Below are 18,270 nucleotides of genomic sequence, written 5' to 3' on the forward strand. Positions count from 1 at the left end.
CTCTTGCTGTTCTGGCTTCTGAGATTCAGAATATTTTTTTCTTGTTTTCCTCCTCCAAAAACTAGGTGTGTCTTGTGGTCTGGTGCGTCTTATAGAGCGAAAAATGCGGTAATATGGGGTGTGTCCTGTTCATTTCAGAGGGGAAAATCGCTGCTGCAATTCTCCCCACTCAGAAAACCCTTCACCCTTGGGTGCCCAGTTGAGAATTATAGACTCCTGGAGCTTCTGTCCCGTCCCCCCCCCCCCCCCGTTCCAGGTTTGAGTCCTGGTGATCGATGAATGAATAATAAACTCTCATTTAAAAGCCCAAAATCTCTATTTCTTCATTTGCGGGGTGAGTGGATCACAGCTCGGCATGCTGGGAGTTGTAGTTTCTTCCTCTTCTATGGTTTCCTTGAGATAGGGAAGCTTTTTATATTTGGTGAATTATTGTGTTCATGAGACCTTCGGGTATAGGGCGGCATAAAATAAATATTTTGCAGGAAGCCAGATGGGTAGGGTATATATTATTATTATTATTATTATTATTATTATTATTATTATTTATTAATTTATTTTTTCCTCCAAAGATTTTTATTAAAACTTAACATATATACATAATAGCCAAAATTCCCAATGATTCCTTCACATAAAATATAATATCTAATTTACAACAGCTACTTAATTATAAAACCCACCACCCACCCTCTACTTCTCTCCACAGCAATTCTACTTCTTTAAATTTCTTTCTACCTTTTTTCCTTGCATTCTATAATAAATTACATTCTGATTTTTCCTTCTTTGTTGTTTTTGTTATTGCTTACATTTTTTATTCTAAGCCTATTAGCATCTCATTTTTCGAACAATATTTTGACATATAATCTTCGAAATACTTCCACTTCATTCTTAACTTTTGATTTGATTGATATCTTATAATTGAAGTTAATTTTACCAATTCTATATACTCACTTAATTTACAAATCCACGCTTCCTTTGTTGGTGTCCTGAGATTTCCATTTAGTGGCAATTAGTGGTACTACCCTGGCAGCTGTTGTTGCATATAAAAAGATTGCTTTTTTTCATTTGTGGTACATCTTTGCCCACCAACCCTAACAGATAAGCTTCGCGATTTTATCAGGGGATTTTTAACATTTTCTTAAGTTCCTCATGTATGATTCCCCAAAACTTCTTTATTTCCTTGCAACCCCACCACATAAGAATTATCGTTCCAGGTTCTTTGTTGCATTTCCAACAAATGTTGGATTTTAATTTATATATTTTGGCGAGTTTGACTGGTGTTAAATACCACCTGTAAAACATTTTAACAAACTTTTCCTTTATCGTATAGCAGGCGGTAAAGCAGATATCCTCGCGACAGAGTTTCTCCCATTGTTCTAAATATATAGCGTGGCCGATATCTTGTGCCCATTTGCCCATTGTTTATTTTACCTCTTCATCAAATCATAGTCCTATAAAAGAGTGTAAATTTTTGATAATAATTCCTATTCTTTTGTAATATAATGGTGCTAAATAGTGTTTGTTCTTTGGCAAAACCTTTTATTTGATCTGCATTAAAGACACTTTTTAATTGTATATATTGCCAATTATCCATCCCATATTGTATTAATTCTTCGTATGTTTTTAATTTTAACTTTCCTTGGTCTTCTTCCAGTATTTGTCTATATGTTGCCCAGTTCGGATTCATATTGAGTTTTTTAAGTGCATGGGCTTCTAATGGAGACATCCATAAAGGGATTTGTGGCTCTAATAACTGTTTAGAGGTGCTATTATTACTATTATTATTATTATTGCAAGTGCCTGGACTGCATGACGCTCGAGAGGCCCTAAAAATGTCGCAGGGGACAGATTGGGGCGTCCCTATTTGCACCATAGAAAAGAAGGAAGGAGCTCCAGTACCATTTTTCTAAAAATAATTATTAATAATAATTTTATTTCTGTCCTGTTGAAAGCTGCCCAGAGTGGCTGGGGAAAGCCAGCCAGATGGGTGGGGTAGAAATAAAGCTATTACAGTCATACCTCGAGTTACAGCCGCTTCAGGTTGCACGTTTTTGGGTTGCACACCTCGCAGAACCCGGAAGTACCGGAACGGGTTACTTCCGGGTTTTGTCGCATCCACAGAAGTGCTAAGTCGCGCTATGCACAGAAGTGCTGAATTGTGACCCGCTGCAGGTTACGAATGCTGGGGGTTGCAAACGTGCCTCCCACACGGATCACGTTTGCAACCCGAGCGTCCACTGTAGTATTAGTAGGGATAGGGTGGTGGTGGTGGTTGTTGTTGTTGCTATTCTGCCCAGAGTGTCTGGGGAAACCCAGCCAGATGGGTGGTGTATAAAGAATAAAAGTCGTCATCCATGTTGTTGGAATTGTAATTGGAAGGGAGGTTTTTGGTTTGATTTCATGAGGCATATTTTTAAAATATTCATCGGGAATAATTTAAAGTCTGATATACACAGACACAGATAGATATGATAAAAATACATATATAAAAATATAAATATCGGTGTATATCTTATATAAGCTAACATATATATAAATGTGTGTGTGTATATGTAAATATCTGTATCTATGATAGCATATATATATAAATATATATATATATCTCAGTATATTCCTTTATTTCAAACCAAGGAAACTAGAATTGTAATCCTTGTTGCTGGAAATGTAATCAGAAGAGAGGTTTTGGGTATGATTTCGCCACAATATTTGTTGCATTTTCTTCGTTGTGTTTGACGGATTGTTGGATCGGTACCGTATTGGCCTGAATATGTGCCACTTTTAAAACTTCCTGGTTGGAATTTGGGGGGAAAGGGAGGCTTTTATTCCTGACAGTACGGTAGTTCCATCTGATTTCCCCACCGAAATGGAGCGAAGCATTAAAAAACCGACAAGCTCTTCTCATGAAATTCACCCTTTTTATTTCAATATTATCCTTCGTTATTTCGGATTTCTGCACGCCATGTTAAGAACGGTCAATTTTCACATTTTTATATATATGTGTGTGTGTGTGTGTGTGTGTGTGTACACACACACACGTTTTTATTAGCCTCTTACAAAAAAAATGGTGTTATCTCGTCGAATAATTTCCCGCCGTTTGAGCATAAAACTGCACTTATTTTTTTCAAAAAAATGACTTTCTTTTTGGAAACTTCAAGGGACGGAGTGATTTTTCCTCGAAAAAGAAGGACTAACAGGTTGTAGGACCTCTCTCTCGCTCCGACGTTGGTTTCCCGCGCTGACGAAATTCCCAGACCGGGAATAATCCTGTTTTCGGGTCCGGCTGGGTCAAGTGAGATCATAGAATCATGGTTGCATTTGAAAAGGTACCCCGGGGTTATGTAGTCCAACCCTGGCGGATCGGGACAAGCCAACTGGCTGACGGGCAGTTAGAGCAGGAGGTTGGCGGCCGACTGGTTAGAGCCTTGCGGTTAGAAGACCAGCCCAGGGTGCAAATAATACGAGGGTTATTATTATTATGAAGAGGGAGTGAGTCTCTTCGCCCGGGAGGAGTGTGCCGGGTTAGAATTTCGTTCCTCGGCCCATCAGCCTCAGGACGGCGAAGTTGTAGGTGGCCGCGATGATAAATGTCACCTATGGAGGAAGGGGAAGAGAAGCAGAATTGCTAGAGCCCTTTCCTCCTGGTTCTCCTGATATCTCAGCAGCTTTGAAGACCATCAAGAATGGTCTCCTGCTCTTTCCTCCTGATTCCCCTGATACTTCAGCAACTTTGAAGACCATCAAGCATGGTCTCCTGCTCTTTCCTCCTGGTTCCCCTAATATCTCAGCAGCTTTGAGGAGACCATCAAGCACAGTCTCCCACAGGCCCATCGGAAGGAGTCCTGCTGATTTTCCAGGGTTCTGTCAGAGACCTCCCTCCCATCCTTTGCCCCACGTGTGACTCAAATCCTCCACCCAGAGATGAAGAGTTGTGGGAAGCCGTCCTTACCAGAGCCACCAAGGTGACCGCTGCTCCCACAAAGGCCGCAATGAACAAATGGAACGTCATCTGGAACTGTAGGATGATGATGATGATGATGATAATAATAATAATTTATACCCCGCCCATCTGGGCGGCTTCCAACAAAATATTAAAATACAGTAATGCATCAAACGTTAAAAGCTTTCCTAAACAGGGCTGCCTTCAGATGTCTTCTAAAAGTCTGGTAGTTGTTGTTCTCTTTGACATCTGGTGGGCGGGCGCCACTACCGAGAAGGCCCTCTGCCTGGTTCCCTGCAACTTGGCTTCTTGCAGTGAGGGAACCTCCAGAAGGCCCTCGGCGCTGGACCTCAGTGTCCAGGTAGAACGATGGGGGTGGAGACGCTCCTTCAGGTATACTGGACCGAGGCCGTTTAGGGCTTTAAAGGTCAGTACCAACACTTTGAACTGTGCTCGGAAACGTACTGGGAGCCAATGTAGGTCTTTCAAGACCGGTGTTAATGTGGTCTCGGCGGCCGCTCCCAGTCACCAGAGAAGGAGGAGAAGAATGGGGAGGATAGGAAGGAGGAGGAGGAGAATGGGTCACTCATTGAAGCATCTCAATGTAGAAACACAGAATGGTAGAAAGGTCCAGGAAGGTCCTCTAGTCTTGACCACTGAGAACTCACCTCGGATGTCTTGCAGATGGAGAGAAGGCTCTGGCCACACACTCTTCCCGGGGAAGCGTTCCACGGCAGGACACCTGTGTCAGGGCACCGCAACACAGAACGGTTGAGAGTTGGAGGGCCACCTCGCCCCACCTCCTTGACCCCTCTGGACATGTGAAGCTGGAGGTCCACCAAGACCCTGAGAACCTGCTCCCAGATCCTGATAGCAAGCCGGTGGTCTACCAAGACCCTGAGCCCACCATCAGGGTCCATCGGATTCTCCCTAAACGTAGGACCTGACCTTTCCGCCACTTGAAAATGCCTTGGGTTGATTCATGTGATGTTGGAGGACCACCAAGCCTGAGATCTTTCTCCCGGGTCCTGATAGCAAGCTGGCAAGACCCCGAGGTCCTTCCTGACCTTCATCCCTCTGGAAATTCATTGGGGTGAGACCCGTGGGGAGATGGGGCTCCCCCAGGATCTTGAGATTCTCCCAGGTTCTGCTACCAAGCTTGGTGTTCTACCAGGACCTTGAGAACCTTCTCCCAGGTCCTGCTACCAAGCTTGGTGCTCCATCAAGACCTCAAGATCCTTCTTCCAAGCTTGGTGGTCAACCAAGACCTCAAAAACCTCCCAGGTCCTACTGGGAGACCCCTCATGAGGTTCTTCCTCCCCAAGGTGGCCCAGTAAACTAGGTTCTTCCTCACCATACATCCGGGCGTCTGTGCAGAGGTTCCCGATGCCGGCGGCCGTCTTGGTGGGGTTGGCGATGGAGTTGCAGGTGGTCCAGGCCGTGAAGTAGACGTAGATGGGGACAGCCGAGCAGGCCAGGACCAGGAGCCAGAGGACGGTCAGGACATAGGTGATGCCCACAAACTGAAAGGAGGGAGAAGAAACGAGTGTCAGCGATGGGCCGGGAGCTTCTGGAGGACGGGGCATGAGACTGGAGACCTTTGGGACCTGAGGAACTCCCAGCCACTTGGACCTTTCCTCCCGATATTCCCACAAGGGGTGGGCAGAACTTGAAAGGTCCCTATTCCTATGATCCATTAATATCCTATTTTCAGGGGCAGCTTATATTTGGGTATTTCTCAGGTGATGATGGAGACCTCCTATTCCATCCCCTAAAATGAAAAGAGTGGCCTCCTATTCTATCCCCTAAAATGAAAACAGACCTCCTCTTCCATCCCACAGATATTTATCTGATTAAAATACGGACTGCCTATTCCATTCCGTAAAATGATAATAGCCACCGCTTCTTCCACCCCTCACAAGTCAAATCTGGGACTGAGAAAACAGGGATACTCGGATGGCCCGGGATTGGGGACCTCCATAGGCACAGCAGGTGGTTTTCTGATTGCACCACGGGTCACAAGTACAAGTACCTTGCTGCCTTTTGGGGCAGGAACGTCCTTCCGGGATGGAGGCCCGAAGGGTACTTATAGGGCAGGAAGGGACTAAAAGTGCCCTGTTGGATTCCTTAGACGTGGAATTTCCTCCTTTTTCCACCAATGCCACCTGCGACAGCACAGGCAGCAAACCTTGGAATTGTAAAGCCATTCCGAATGACTGCTCCAAGAATCAAGCGGAGAAGGGTTTCCTTTTTGGAAGGATAAAATCGGGGTCCCCAAACTAAGGCCCGTGGGCCGGATAAGGCTCGAGGGACTCGTTTATCCAGCCCATGGTGAACCCCGCTGCCACCACCCGCTCTTACCCGTGCTGCACTGCGCGGCTGCCCACTTCCAGGTCTGAGGAGCACCAGAAATAGCTTGTGCGCATGCGCAAGCATTATTTGCGCATGCGCAAGTTATTTCCGGTGCACATCTGGGTGGGAGGAGGCCTGTGCACAAGCACACAAGCTATTTCCGGTGCTCCTCCAACTCAGAAGTGTGCCGGAAATAGGGTGTGCGCACGTGTCTGGGCACGCGCTCCCCCACCCTCCGGCCCAACGCGCAATTGGCACTGGAGACACCGGCCCGAGGCATGGCAAGTTTGCTGACCCCTGGATAAAATCCTCCTTTTACAGAAAGGTTCGGCCTTGCTTGCCTCCTCTTAATATGGACAACCAGAGGAAGGTTTCCTTTTTGGAAGGATAAAGTCATTTTATAGAAAGGTTCAACCTTGCTGGCATCCTCTCAGTATGGACAACCAGTGTGAGTGAAGGAAGGACAACACTTATTCAATATATCCTGTTCCTAACGCCCCCCACCATCGGCAGTCTCATGCCCCGGGTTTGAACGGCGCCGGCATCAGGTGCGAAAGAGGAGAAGATCACCTTATCGGGATGGCCCAGCCATTTTCCCACACAGTGACACACCAGCTCCCAGGAGTGGCCGGGCCGGTGTCCTCGGGGCCCCCTCCCCTTGTGGCCTACCGTGGCGCCCAGGCCCTTGCCGCAGACAGTGGCCCGGTAGTCGCCGAAGACCTGCCGGACAGCGCTGGTGGTGTAGAAGCCTTCGGCCAGCAGGAGCGCACCAAAGAGGAAGAAGAAGCCGGCCACCCCGTAGATGGCGTACTGGAAGTCGTGGATCCTGCAGGGGAGAAAATAGGAGACGGGGGCCATCAGTACAGCAGGGGCACCCAAGGGTCATCTAGTCTGTCCCCCCACCAGAGCTAGGAGGGATATACAGTTGGGAAAGGATTGCAGAATATTATTTTGATAGAAGACAGGTCGTGTGGCCGTAGTTTAACTTGATGTGGACATGCAGTGAGAAAAGGATTGCAGAATATGAATGAGGGAACGAACCGGTAAACAAACAAGAAAACGAGCGAGGGAACGAACAAAGGCGGCGGAGAAAAGAAACGTTTGGAGGCGCTTACACATCGACCAGGTACTCGTAATCCTGGTAGTTTTTTGAGAAGTAGGTCTCGATCAGGTGCTCGGTGCCGGTCAGGGCTTCGTGGCTGCAGCCGCAGAAGAGTGCCACCCCCAGAAAGCACAGGGCCGTGGCCACCAGCGAGGTGAAGGGTGCCCCCACCAGGCAGCGGGCACAGCACTCTAACAGACCTGCAGAGGGGAAGAAAGGAAGGAGGGCAGGATAGAGACCTCTTGAGGAAGAGTTGCCTAACCCCTATCCCTAACCCCTATCCTTATTCTAAACCCTTTCCCTAACCCCTATCATTAACCACTATCCCAAACCACTATCCCTGACCCCGATCCCTATCCCTAACCCCCATTCCTATCTCCTTTCCCTATCCTAAACCACTGTCCCTAACCCTAACCACTACACCTAATCCCTAACCCCTATCCCTAACCCCAAGGGTCATCCAGTCCAGCCCCCGGTCAGGCAGCAATCTTGGCGTCGAATCACAGGTGGCACCAGTGCCGGATTTACATCTAAGCTCAACAAGCCGTAGCTTAGGGCCCCCCCTCTCTTGGGGGCCCCAAAAAATATAAAAGGGGAAAAACTCTGGGTGTACATTTCCAGAATAGAAAAGAAAAAGCAAATAAAATAAAACCGACATGCAGCAACAGTGTGTTGTGTTGTGTTGGCTCCTGTAATGTAAGTCATGGGCCCCGCCTGCTCCCTAAAATATCCCTGGTTTCCTCCTGTTACAGCTTGGTCTCTCCCACAGACAGGAGACAATTCTGGCTGTTAATTATTTCAGATTTATTGCAAAAACAACAAACTAGGACAGGGCTCCTCTACTCATCCTCCTCCCCAGAAGATGGAGTTGCCCGGACTGAGCTCTTCCCCCTTCCCCAGCATGGAAGCCCCCACCTTCTCTTTCAGTATCCTACAAGATTTGGCAGAGAGTGTTTCCTGCATTCCATGCATTCCAACGTCTTGCCCACTATCAGAGTTCTCACACATCTGTCTGTCCCTTTGGCCAGAGCTCAGATTACAGTTGCTCTCCCCCTCCTCTCTGCTTTCTGCTGTTAACTGTCCTCTCTCTGTGCCTGCTTCTCCTCCTCCTGTCAGCTTCTGAGCTTCGCTGACACCTCCTTTCTATATATAGGGTGCCGACATTCTGCATGGACTGGTTGCCTGGCAACATGTGGATATGGCTTTAGAGACCTATGAGGTCCATCAATGACCATATAGCATATATTCAACACACACACAAAACAACAATTTGTTGTGGACAAAGGACAGCTGGACATAGAAATGGCCCCATTACCTTCAGGAGCCTCAATCTGGCCCTGAAACGCATTTGCCGGACCTTGGGATCAGTAAGGAAAGTCTTTTAAACTTGCTTCCCAGTGGGGTGAAATCAAATCAGTTTCAGTCACAATTTAAATCACAATTGAAATCGCTAGTCAGTAAGACTTGGCCTTGCTGCCATCCTCTGAATATTGACCACCAGAGGAAGGTTTCTTTTTGGGAATCATAAATTCGTTTTCACACATACATCAAAAATGGCTGATTTGGTTCCATTATTAGAAATACATAGACCGATAATGATGAAATTCTGGTGAAGTTTAAGACGTTTCTATTGGGACCACTTTTCTGCTGGACTTGATTGGAAGGAAAAAAACCATCATAACCATTTAAACCATTTATTTCATTAAAACAATAACATGATAGCATATGTATCAATGTTAACTGATGTTGTTGAACGATATTATTATTATTATTATTATTACTTAGTCCCACCACAGAAAGGTGGGAATCTCAACGTGGCCTCGCATCGGGAGGCAACCCAGCCCTGCTAGGCAGGCCCTGGGTATCTCAGGCTTCAGATGGCTACCTGGAGAACTGGCTTGGGGTACTGTATCCGGGTTCGAGTTCTGCGGAGCCGCGGTTGGTTGGGGTTCGGGCCCGCCGCTAACATTATCTACATTGTGAAAAATACAAGGGTCAGCAGGACAGGCAGGCCTCCCCACGGCTCCTTCCTCTCTAATAATAATAATAATAATAATTTGTTATTTATACCCCACCCATCTGGCTGGGTTTCCCCGAATGCTGAAACCCCCCCTCAAGGGTTGTCAAATCGGACCCCTTGACAAGGCAGGAATTTCAAAATAGGAGCAGAAATCTGGATTTGACCCTGACGGTCAATTGGTCCAATGTTCTGCTTAATCTCTGCTGGTAACAAGCAGCTGTGAGATGCCAGAAACAGTGTCAGGTCTGGATTCAAACTCACAGCTCATCCTCAATTGTCCATTGTCTTTGGGACAATGGAGCCTTGATATCTCCATCCCACGTTGCCCCCACATCCCACCCCAGGGATGGTGAGGAATGGTCCGGTTAGAGTCCTGGGAAGAGGGCCCTGGGTTCAAATCCCCGAGACCTACCTGGCAGGGTGAAAATAGGGACCTGCCCAATTCTATCCCCCCAATATTTCTCTGGTGAAAAGACAGAGCTCCTATTCTATCCTCTAAAATGAAAATAGAGACCACCTATTCCATCCCCTAGAATGAAAATAGAAACTTCCTAGTCCATCCCCTAAAATGAAAATAGAGATCTCCTATTCCAGCCCCTAAAATGAAAATAGAGACCTCCTTTTCTATCCACTAAAATGAAAATCGAGACCTCCTTTTCTATCCCCTAAAATGAAAATAGAGACCTCCTATTCTATCCCCTAAAATGATTTTTTTAAAAAACGCTTTCTTCATTATAAAACTGTACAAGAGAAATACAATGGTACCTCTGGTTACGTACTTAATTCGTTCCGGAGGTCCGTTCTTAACCTGAAACTGTTCTTAACCTGAGGTACGACTTTAGCTAATGGGGCCTCCCGCTGCTGCTGCGCGATTTTTGTTCTCATCCTGAAGCAAAGTTCTTAACCCGAGGTACTATTTCTGGGTTAGCGGAGTCTGTAACCTGAAGCGTATGTAACCTGAGGTACCACTGTAATCAAGAAATGTTAAAATCCTTCGTTTCTGAATGGATACTTGTTTTGTACATTAATTAGCATGACCTCTGTGATAGGAATTTTGAGGTCTAGATATATGGTAATGTTCATAACTGCACGTACATAGATTAAGCACAGGAAGACTGACCAAGGAGAAGCTTCAGGATCCATGAAAGCCCAGATAACAAGAAAAGTGTATATGCCTTGATTTAGCAGGAATGATCCTTTAAAGAGTTAAATTAACTAATTTGGACAAGTGCCCTTTTAAGAATGGTTTTGTTTTAACAGATTGGTTTGAAAAGTTGAAAACCATGAGCATATATAAATTCAAATTGGACTCAGTTTCAATATCCAGGCTGCAATTAGCTTTTTGGTCCTTTAAGAGCAAGTGAGCAGCTTCCCATGAGTGCAAGACCAGAGCCTATAATAATAAACTCCCATAGAATGGCCAAGGCAAAGACATCTCTCTCATGACATGCCTAAACCTGTGCCAGCTATGGTGAATGCCAGGCGACATGGTTGATATGAAAGCCCCAAGGGGATTCACCAGGATGTGTTGCTGTACCACTATGCCAGTGTGAGACCGCAGAAGAGCTATTTTGACACCTGAGAACACAAAAAACGGCGGAGCTAAAAAGCAAACTGCATTTTTCAGTCAGTAGTGCACCTTCCTGCTAAATGTAAACCATAGACCACTATATGATATATTTACACAAAGGCATCCATTTACAACATACGATGTTATTATTTGTGGGGCAAAAATTTTAAAGAAAAATTCTAGCCCCAAAGGGGGATAATGTGATAGGAATTTTGAGGTCTAGCTATATGGTAATGTTCATAACTGCACGTACATAGATCAAGCACAGGAAGACTGACCTGAAGCTATTTTTTTCCCTAAACTGAGCAAATGTTTCTCTGCATGGTCAAAATGGAAATGCCTCCCCATTGTCTCTTCCTTCACAAATCCTGTCTTAAGGGTATGTCTGTGTTTGAATAAGGGTGTGAGCCTGTGACCTAGCCCAGGAACTATTTATCACTATAAAAGACTGACCAGGCTCCTCAGGCAATCCAATCAAGTAACCTGCCAGACAGGAAATAAACAAGGATAAGAGAAAAACAATATTGAAATTTCTGTTTTAAGACCACCTTTTCTGTGATGTATCTGAGGGGTGGTCTTAGGTTACACCCCTTCTGTGATGTATGTATAATGTTTCTGGGGGTGGTCTTGATCTACAGGATGGGAATTTCAAAAGTCTTTATAAGCCCTTGCACAGCAATTTTGGGGGTGGTCCTCCTTTCCTGCGGGTGAGGGGAGCACCCTGTTGCAACAGATCAATAAAGATCAAGCTTACTAACTGCTTTGCTTCTCAATATTCTCTGGTTGGCCTCTGTTATTTTCTCCTACCAATAGGGAGCCTATGTAAGGACTCTATATGAGCTCTTGGATACCCCATAAGGGAAAAGGGCATATTTTTGTTTACAACACCTCCGATCTTTCCATTTTGTTCTTGAATTAGGTTCTTTAAATACACACAACTTTATTTCCTCCCCATTACTTCACTGACTTTAAATTTGATAAGGTTCTCCTTTTTACACACAGAAACTGTCGAAACCTGATATTTTGACCATGTTCTTTTATGTAGACTCTGTGTATTTCCCATTATCTGGTAAATTTTTCGTCTATCACCTTGCTGATAGTCTCGCTAGTTTGACATCCTCTCTTTCTTTTTTTATTTAAATTGATTTAATTTATTTAATTGATTTTGCCAGTCGGATTTGATTGTGATATCCTCTCCCTTCCCACCTTTTGCGATTAAAATATTGGCGGCAACTCTCCATAAAGACTCTCTTAAACTTTTTTTAATTCCTGCCAGGAATTATGGGAAACAAAATTCCCTAAAATAAAAATATGAAATAGGAGGTCTCCATTTTCATTTTAGGGGATGGAATAGGAGGTTTCTGTTTTCATTTTAGGGAATAGAATTGGGGGTCTCTATTTTCATCCTGCCAGGAAGGTCTCGGGGATTTAAACCCGGGGCCCTCTTCCCAGGACTCTAACCGGACCATTCCTCGCCTCTTCATCTCGGGGGTGGGATGGATGGAGGGAATGTGGAACAGAGCAAAGCGGAGAGATAAAAAGGCTCCCATTGTCCTGAAGACAATGGACAATAAGGGATGGGCTGCAAGTTCGAAACAATGCCCTCCTTCATGGCACCTCCAGGAGAGCGGCCCCGGTTGGTACGGGAAACACCAGAGCTGAAAGGAACCCCCGGTGGTCATCCAGCCTGACCTAGGAATGTCACGGCAGTTTTGCAAAAAGAAACATGGGAAATTGGATTCAGATGGTGTAAATTGTTAGGAATTTCAGGGGCCCATTAATGGACAGTTTTATTTCACAGGAACATCGTTTTTTATTCGGTATATATGGCACAGATTACCGTATTGGACGCACCGGACCACAGGACGCACCTAATTTTTAGAGGGGGAAATCAAGGGAAAAAATATTATCCCCCCCCCAGCCCCAAAGAGCAACGGACAGGCTGCACACTTCCTCTTTAGCCTTGAGCAGCATCTTTAGCCTTGCACAATGGGATGGATCGTGCCCGCTGTCCACCGGGGCTGGACTAGATGACTCCTGGGGTTCCCTTCCAACCCTGCAATTCTGTGACCTCGGAAGTTGTTGGGGGTCTCCACCACTGGAGCCTTTTAAGCAGCGGTTGGGGGACCATCTGTTCTTTAGCTGTGATTCCTACATTGTGAGGGGGCTGGGCTAGATGACCCTCGGGTGACCCTCCCAACTCTATAGTCCTACACTTCTGCGGCAGGAGATCCACAGCCACTTCACACAATGCCCACTCCCAATTTTCATTGGAGAGACATGTGGCTTCACTGTCTAGGTAGGTACCCCCCTACCTGCCACTCTTCCCCCACCACACTTAAGACGAGGGAATTCCTGCCCAGAGAAGCTCCCAGGTGAGGCAAGGGTTAAGATCTACCTCTGGTAAATGGCTTTGTATCCTCCCTCTTTCCCTTTTCTTCTTCTATGCTAGTTCCTTCTCTTGTGTTTTGTTTAATCTGTTTTTATTGTATACTAAAATAAAAGCTGCAAAGTTTCCTTTTTTATAATATTCCCCCCCCTTCCAAACTAAAACGTTAATCTAGATAAAAACACTGATCCAGAGGAAAATAAGGGGGTGGAGAAAGGACTAAAAAAGAAAAAGAGGTAGAGATAGAGAGATTTTTAAAAAGTTGGCTTCTTTAGCCTTGTGCAGCTGGAGAGGCTGTTAGAGAGGCTGCTAGGCAAAAGAAGAAGCCCGGGCAGCGAGCGCGATCCATCCCGCTCGCTGCCCGGGCTTCCTCTTTAGCCTTGCACAGCCTCCCACGGCTGGAGAGGCGCGCACGGTTAAAGAGGAAGCCCGGGCAGCGAGCGGGATGGATCGCGCTCGCTGCCCGGGCTTCCTCTTTAGCCTTGCACAGCCTCCCACGGCTGGAGAGGCGCGCACGGTTAAAGAGGAAGCCCGGGCAGCGAGCGGGATGGATCGCGCTCGCTGCCCGGGCTTCCTCTTTAGCCTTGCACAGCCTCCCACGGCTGGAGAGGCGCGCACGGTTAAAGAGGAAGCCCGGGCAGCGAGCGGGATGGATCACGCTCGCTGCCAAGGCTTCCTCTTTAGCCTTGCACAGCCTCCCACGACTGTAGAGATTGCGCAAGGCTTTTCTAGAGGAGGGAGAAGGGACTGACTGGCCGCGTCAGTCCCTTCTCCCTCCTGGGGAAAAGCCTGCAAGTGCCGCGCGAAGCTTGTGTGTGGCTCTTGGGGGCTTTTCCTGCTTGCCTCCCCCCCTGCATTCGCTCCATAGGACGCACAGACTTTTCCCCTTAGTTTTTAAGACGGAAAAACTGCGTCCTATGGTGCGAAAAATACGGTAGTCCTGCCTAGATATGGGAAGGCCTAGGATAAAACCAGGAAAATTGGAAATAAAAAATAGTTTGATATAGTTTGAATATTCCACACCCTTTTTTTCCCCTTCAATTTTTCCGGGGTTTTTTCAGGCCTGGATGAATCTCAGGGTCCCTTCCAACTGCCAAGCCAATCTCCTGGGTCCCATTCCCTCCGGTTGGCTATAGTTCCCATCTCTCTGGCGGTGTAGCAGTTAGAGTCCTGGGTTCGAATCCCCTCGCTTCTTGACCGAGACCTACCTGGCCCAGTCGTTGTGAAAGGGAGGTGAGGAGCTGGAGGGATCTAGCCCACCTACCCAATATTTCTCTTGTGAAAATACAGACCTCCTCTTCTACCCCCTAAAATGAAAATAAGAACACTCGATTCTATCCCTTCAGCATTTCTCTTGTGAAAACGCAGGCTTGCTATTCTATCCCCTAAAATGAGAATAGGAACATCCTATTCTGTCCCCCAAATATTTCCCTTGTGAGAATACAGACCTCCTCTTCTATCCCCTAAAGGAAAAATAGAGACCTCCTCTTCTACCCCCTAAAATGAAAATAGAGACCTCCTCTTCTATCCCCTAAAAGGAAAATAGAGACCTCCTCTTCTACCCCCTAAAATGAAAATAGAGACCTCCTCTTCTATCCCCTAAAAGGAAAATAGAGACCCCCTTCTTCCAGCCCCCCAATATGTCTCCAATGAAAATAGGGAGGTCCTCTTTCCCACCCTGATGTCCCCAGAAACACGTCACATTTCAAAGGTCTCAGAACAAGTGGTACAGTCCAGGGTGGTATCGGAACCCGGGATGGCTTCCCAAATCCCTGAGATCCACCTTGGCCAAATTAATGGGTGATGGAGATACTGAGAAGTTTTCCCCTGGTCCAACTCACCCATCGTCTTGGGGTTCAGGTGAAGTCGCAACTGTTCTCTTCTTCAGCTAGGACAACCCAGTCGTCGTCTTCTCCTCCTCCTCCTCTTCCTCCTCCTCACTTCACTGGATTTCTCTCTGCTCCCTCAGATCCTCCAAAGAAAAAGGGTTCTGTTGTGTAGAGCCATGCCCCTTAAAGGAGAAGCCAGCCCTGTCTCCTCCTCCTCCTTCTCCTCCCTGTTAACTCTGAGATGGACATGATCTGCTTGATGGAAAGTCCTAAGATCTGTGGGAGCTTTGGTGGAAAGCTCTGAGCTCAGGCTGTAGGAACGTGGCTCACGGTCTCTGTGGACCACCAACTTTTGTTAGCAGGGCATAGGAGAAGGATCTCAGGGTCTTGGTAGACCCCCCCCCCCATCTTCATCTGAGTCCAACCCAAAGGATTTCAAGAGGTCAGGTTGTGCCTTTATGGAGAATCAGGTGGACCAATAGAATGATGGTGGACCTCAGGGTCTTGGTGGACCACCAGATGGCCACCAGGATATGGGAGAAGGTTCTCAGGGGCTTGGTGGAGCTCCGTCTTCACATGAATACAACTCAATGGATTTTAAGAGGGACAACGACCAGGTCCTGCATTTAGGGAGGATCACATGGATTCTGAGGGTGGACTCAGGGTCTTGGTGGACCACCAACTGGCGAGCAGGGCAAAGGAAAAAGTTCTCAGGGTCTTGGTGGACCTCATCTTCACCTGAGTCCAACCCAATGGATTTCAAGAGGGACAAAAGGTCAGGTTCTGCATTTAGGGAAAATCAGTTGGAGCAATAGAAGGGTGGTGGACATCTGGGTCTGGGTCTTGGTGGACCGCCAGCTTCATATCAGTCTCACCAAGTGAATTTCAAGGAGGAGGAAGGTCAGGGTCTGCACTGAGGGAGGAGTTACCAGATCTAAGATAGGGGACACCTGGTTTTCTAGAAAAACATGGGAGATTCTTCCCTGCTCACCACAATTTCATTGTGATAAGTCTATGTCTTCCTAAGAGCAGAAGCAAATCAGTTACTATTCCAGAAATGAATTTGCCAGATTGGTCAATAGGAAGGTGATACCAGCAAGGCTGAGTCTTTGTGTAAAAAAGAAAAGGATTTGTCAATCGGAAGGTGATCGGAAACTGGGACGGCTTCTTTAAATCAGAGACGTCCCTGGGAAATAGGGATACTTGAAGGATCTGGTCTTTCTCCAAGGAAAATAGGGCTTATATCCGGGCCAATACGGTATATTCTTCTATTGGAGAACTGCCTTGACCAAAGGTGTCCTGGGCTTTGGAGACACTTGAACTCGGGACGCAAAGGAGAAATGGGCTAAGAGGCAGGAACCTTCACCGGGAAACCCCACTGTGGAAGGACATGCGGATCCAGAATTGGCCTCCACAGTCATTTACGGACTCACCGTAAGAAGAAGAAGAAGATTCTATTCTTCTATATCCTATCCTTCCATCCTCCCCAGTTTGGCCCAGTTCCCCCAGCAGGTGTTGCAAGGGGTGCCTTTGGCCCTCTATGGCTTCCTTCAGGATTTGGGGGCCGCCTAGCAGGGCCAGTGCGGAGAGGAGCCGGCTGGCAGAGCCACCCAGGGTGAAAAACAAGACCCTCTTTGTCGATTCCCAACAATGGAGAATGGAGAAAATCCGAACAAAGAGGACCATAGATCCTCCAGCAGGAGGGCAGAGAGGTCTTTGTCCCTCAGCAAACAAGGAGAGGCATTGTGGGGAGAAGGAAGGGAGCCCTGAGGGTCATCCAGACCAACCCCACTTCCGATGTTGCAAGGCAACGGTTCCTTCCCCCTCAGCCTTGCTGGCATCCCCTATTTTAGAACGTATTCTTTTTACGTGTTTTATTATATATTTTTTATTTTTTTATGTATTTCATGTTATTAAAAATGTATTTTATCGTGCATTTCTTTGATTATGTGTTTCAGAATGTATTATTGTTCTTACGTCTTTTATGACTGATGCCAGGACATGAACCCGGGGCAGGAATCTCAGGAATCTCAACATTGAAGCATGGAGTTGGAAGGGACACCCAGGGTCATTCAGACCAACCCCCCTTCCAACACCGATTTCTTCCCTTTGTACGCAAATATTCAGCCTTGCTGGCATCCCCTTCATCTTGACCAACCCAGAAGACATACACCGATAACAATGAAATGAGGGTGAGCAGGGGAGGTTTGATTTAAACCCCATCAACTGAAATCCCTTTTTTTGTATAAAGACTCTGCCTTGCAATAATAATAATAATAATAATAATAATAATAATAATAATGTTCATTAGAATTTATATACTCGGAGGTCTCAGGGCGGCTCACAAATCAATGCTTCATTAGTGACCTCATCAGCTGAATTTTAAATGAATTTCATATTTTTGTTGGGCGGAAAGTCAAAAGCAATAATGTGGAGTTGTATGCAGTCTGGACCCGTTTTTCATGATTGTGGGACCCCCGAGGGTCGTCCACTCTGACCCCCTGCAAGGCAATATATAAAAAAAGATTTTATAGATAGAATTGGGTGTGGCCATCTTTCAGCAGGAGTTCTATGATTCTCATGTAGAAATACTAAAAATAAAATAAAAACAGGTTGTTACATGCCAACCCTTAAAAAATAGATTTTAAAAATGTTAAAAAATATATATATTAAAAAAAAATTCTGAGCATATGAGGTTTAGCATCTTTTAAAAACTGGCTTAAAGCATCGTGAATACAGGAATAAAATGGGGTTTGCATCTGCTACTCTAATGCTAAACATACTTACTGTGGGGGCGGGACACTTTTGTTGCAGAAAATGACAACAGATTTTAAATGTAAACGACCTAAATTCCTCTCCTAAGGGAAAAGCACTTTTGTTTAAAAGAGTATTTTGCCCTCGTCAAACATGGCGGCGCCGCCTTCACTGCCCCCTTTCCGCAGCCACTTCCGCCCTCAGTCCCTCCCCTAAACCTCCACTTCCGTCCTCAGGCCCTTTCGCTTCCGCCGCGCTTTAATGGACTTCTGCCTGCCCTCGTCCAAGATGGCCGGGCCGGCTTCGCCCGTCCGCTACCA

General features: G+C 46.3%; 1 protein-coding gene across 3 annotated transcripts; it reads right to left on the minus strand.

The window, feature by feature from the left end:
- Positions 1 to 3,014: 3,014 nt before the first annotated feature.
- On the minus strand, positions 3,015 to 15,356 carry LOC309361149 (myelin proteolipid protein-like). Of its 3 annotated transcripts, none has more exons than XM_081896111.1 (8): positions 15,209 to 15,356; positions 9,274 to 9,360; positions 7,402 to 7,588; positions 6,857 to 7,112; positions 5,289 to 5,457; positions 4,603 to 4,676; positions 3,944 to 4,009; positions 3,015 to 3,588 (listed from the first exon to the last, which is right to left on the minus strand). In XM_081896111.1, the coding sequence occupies exons 1-8, from the start codon at positions 15,210 to 15,212 to the stop codon at positions 3,517 to 3,519; spliced, it is 915 nt and encodes a 304-aa protein (XP_081752237.1). In that variant the 5' UTR covers positions 15,213 to 15,356; the 3' UTR covers positions 3,015 to 3,516. The 3 variants fall into 3 exon arrangements, with proteins under 3 accessions (XP_081752237.1, XP_081752239.1, XP_081752238.1); XM_081896113.1 differs by having other exon boundaries at positions 3,017 to 3,588; positions 6,956 to 7,112; positions 15,209 to 15,355; XM_081896112.1 differs by lacking the exon at positions 9,274 to 9,360 and having other exon boundaries at positions 3,018 to 3,588; positions 15,209 to 15,354.
- Between the last annotated feature and the right edge of the window lie 2,914 nt (positions 15,357 to 18,270).

Source organism: Podarcis melisellensis, assembly GCF_964234715.1.
Source record: "Podarcis melisellensis genome assembly, chromosome: W".
NCBI classification, from domain to species: domain Eukaryota; kingdom Metazoa; phylum Chordata; class Lepidosauria; order Squamata; family Lacertidae; genus Podarcis; species Podarcis melisellensis.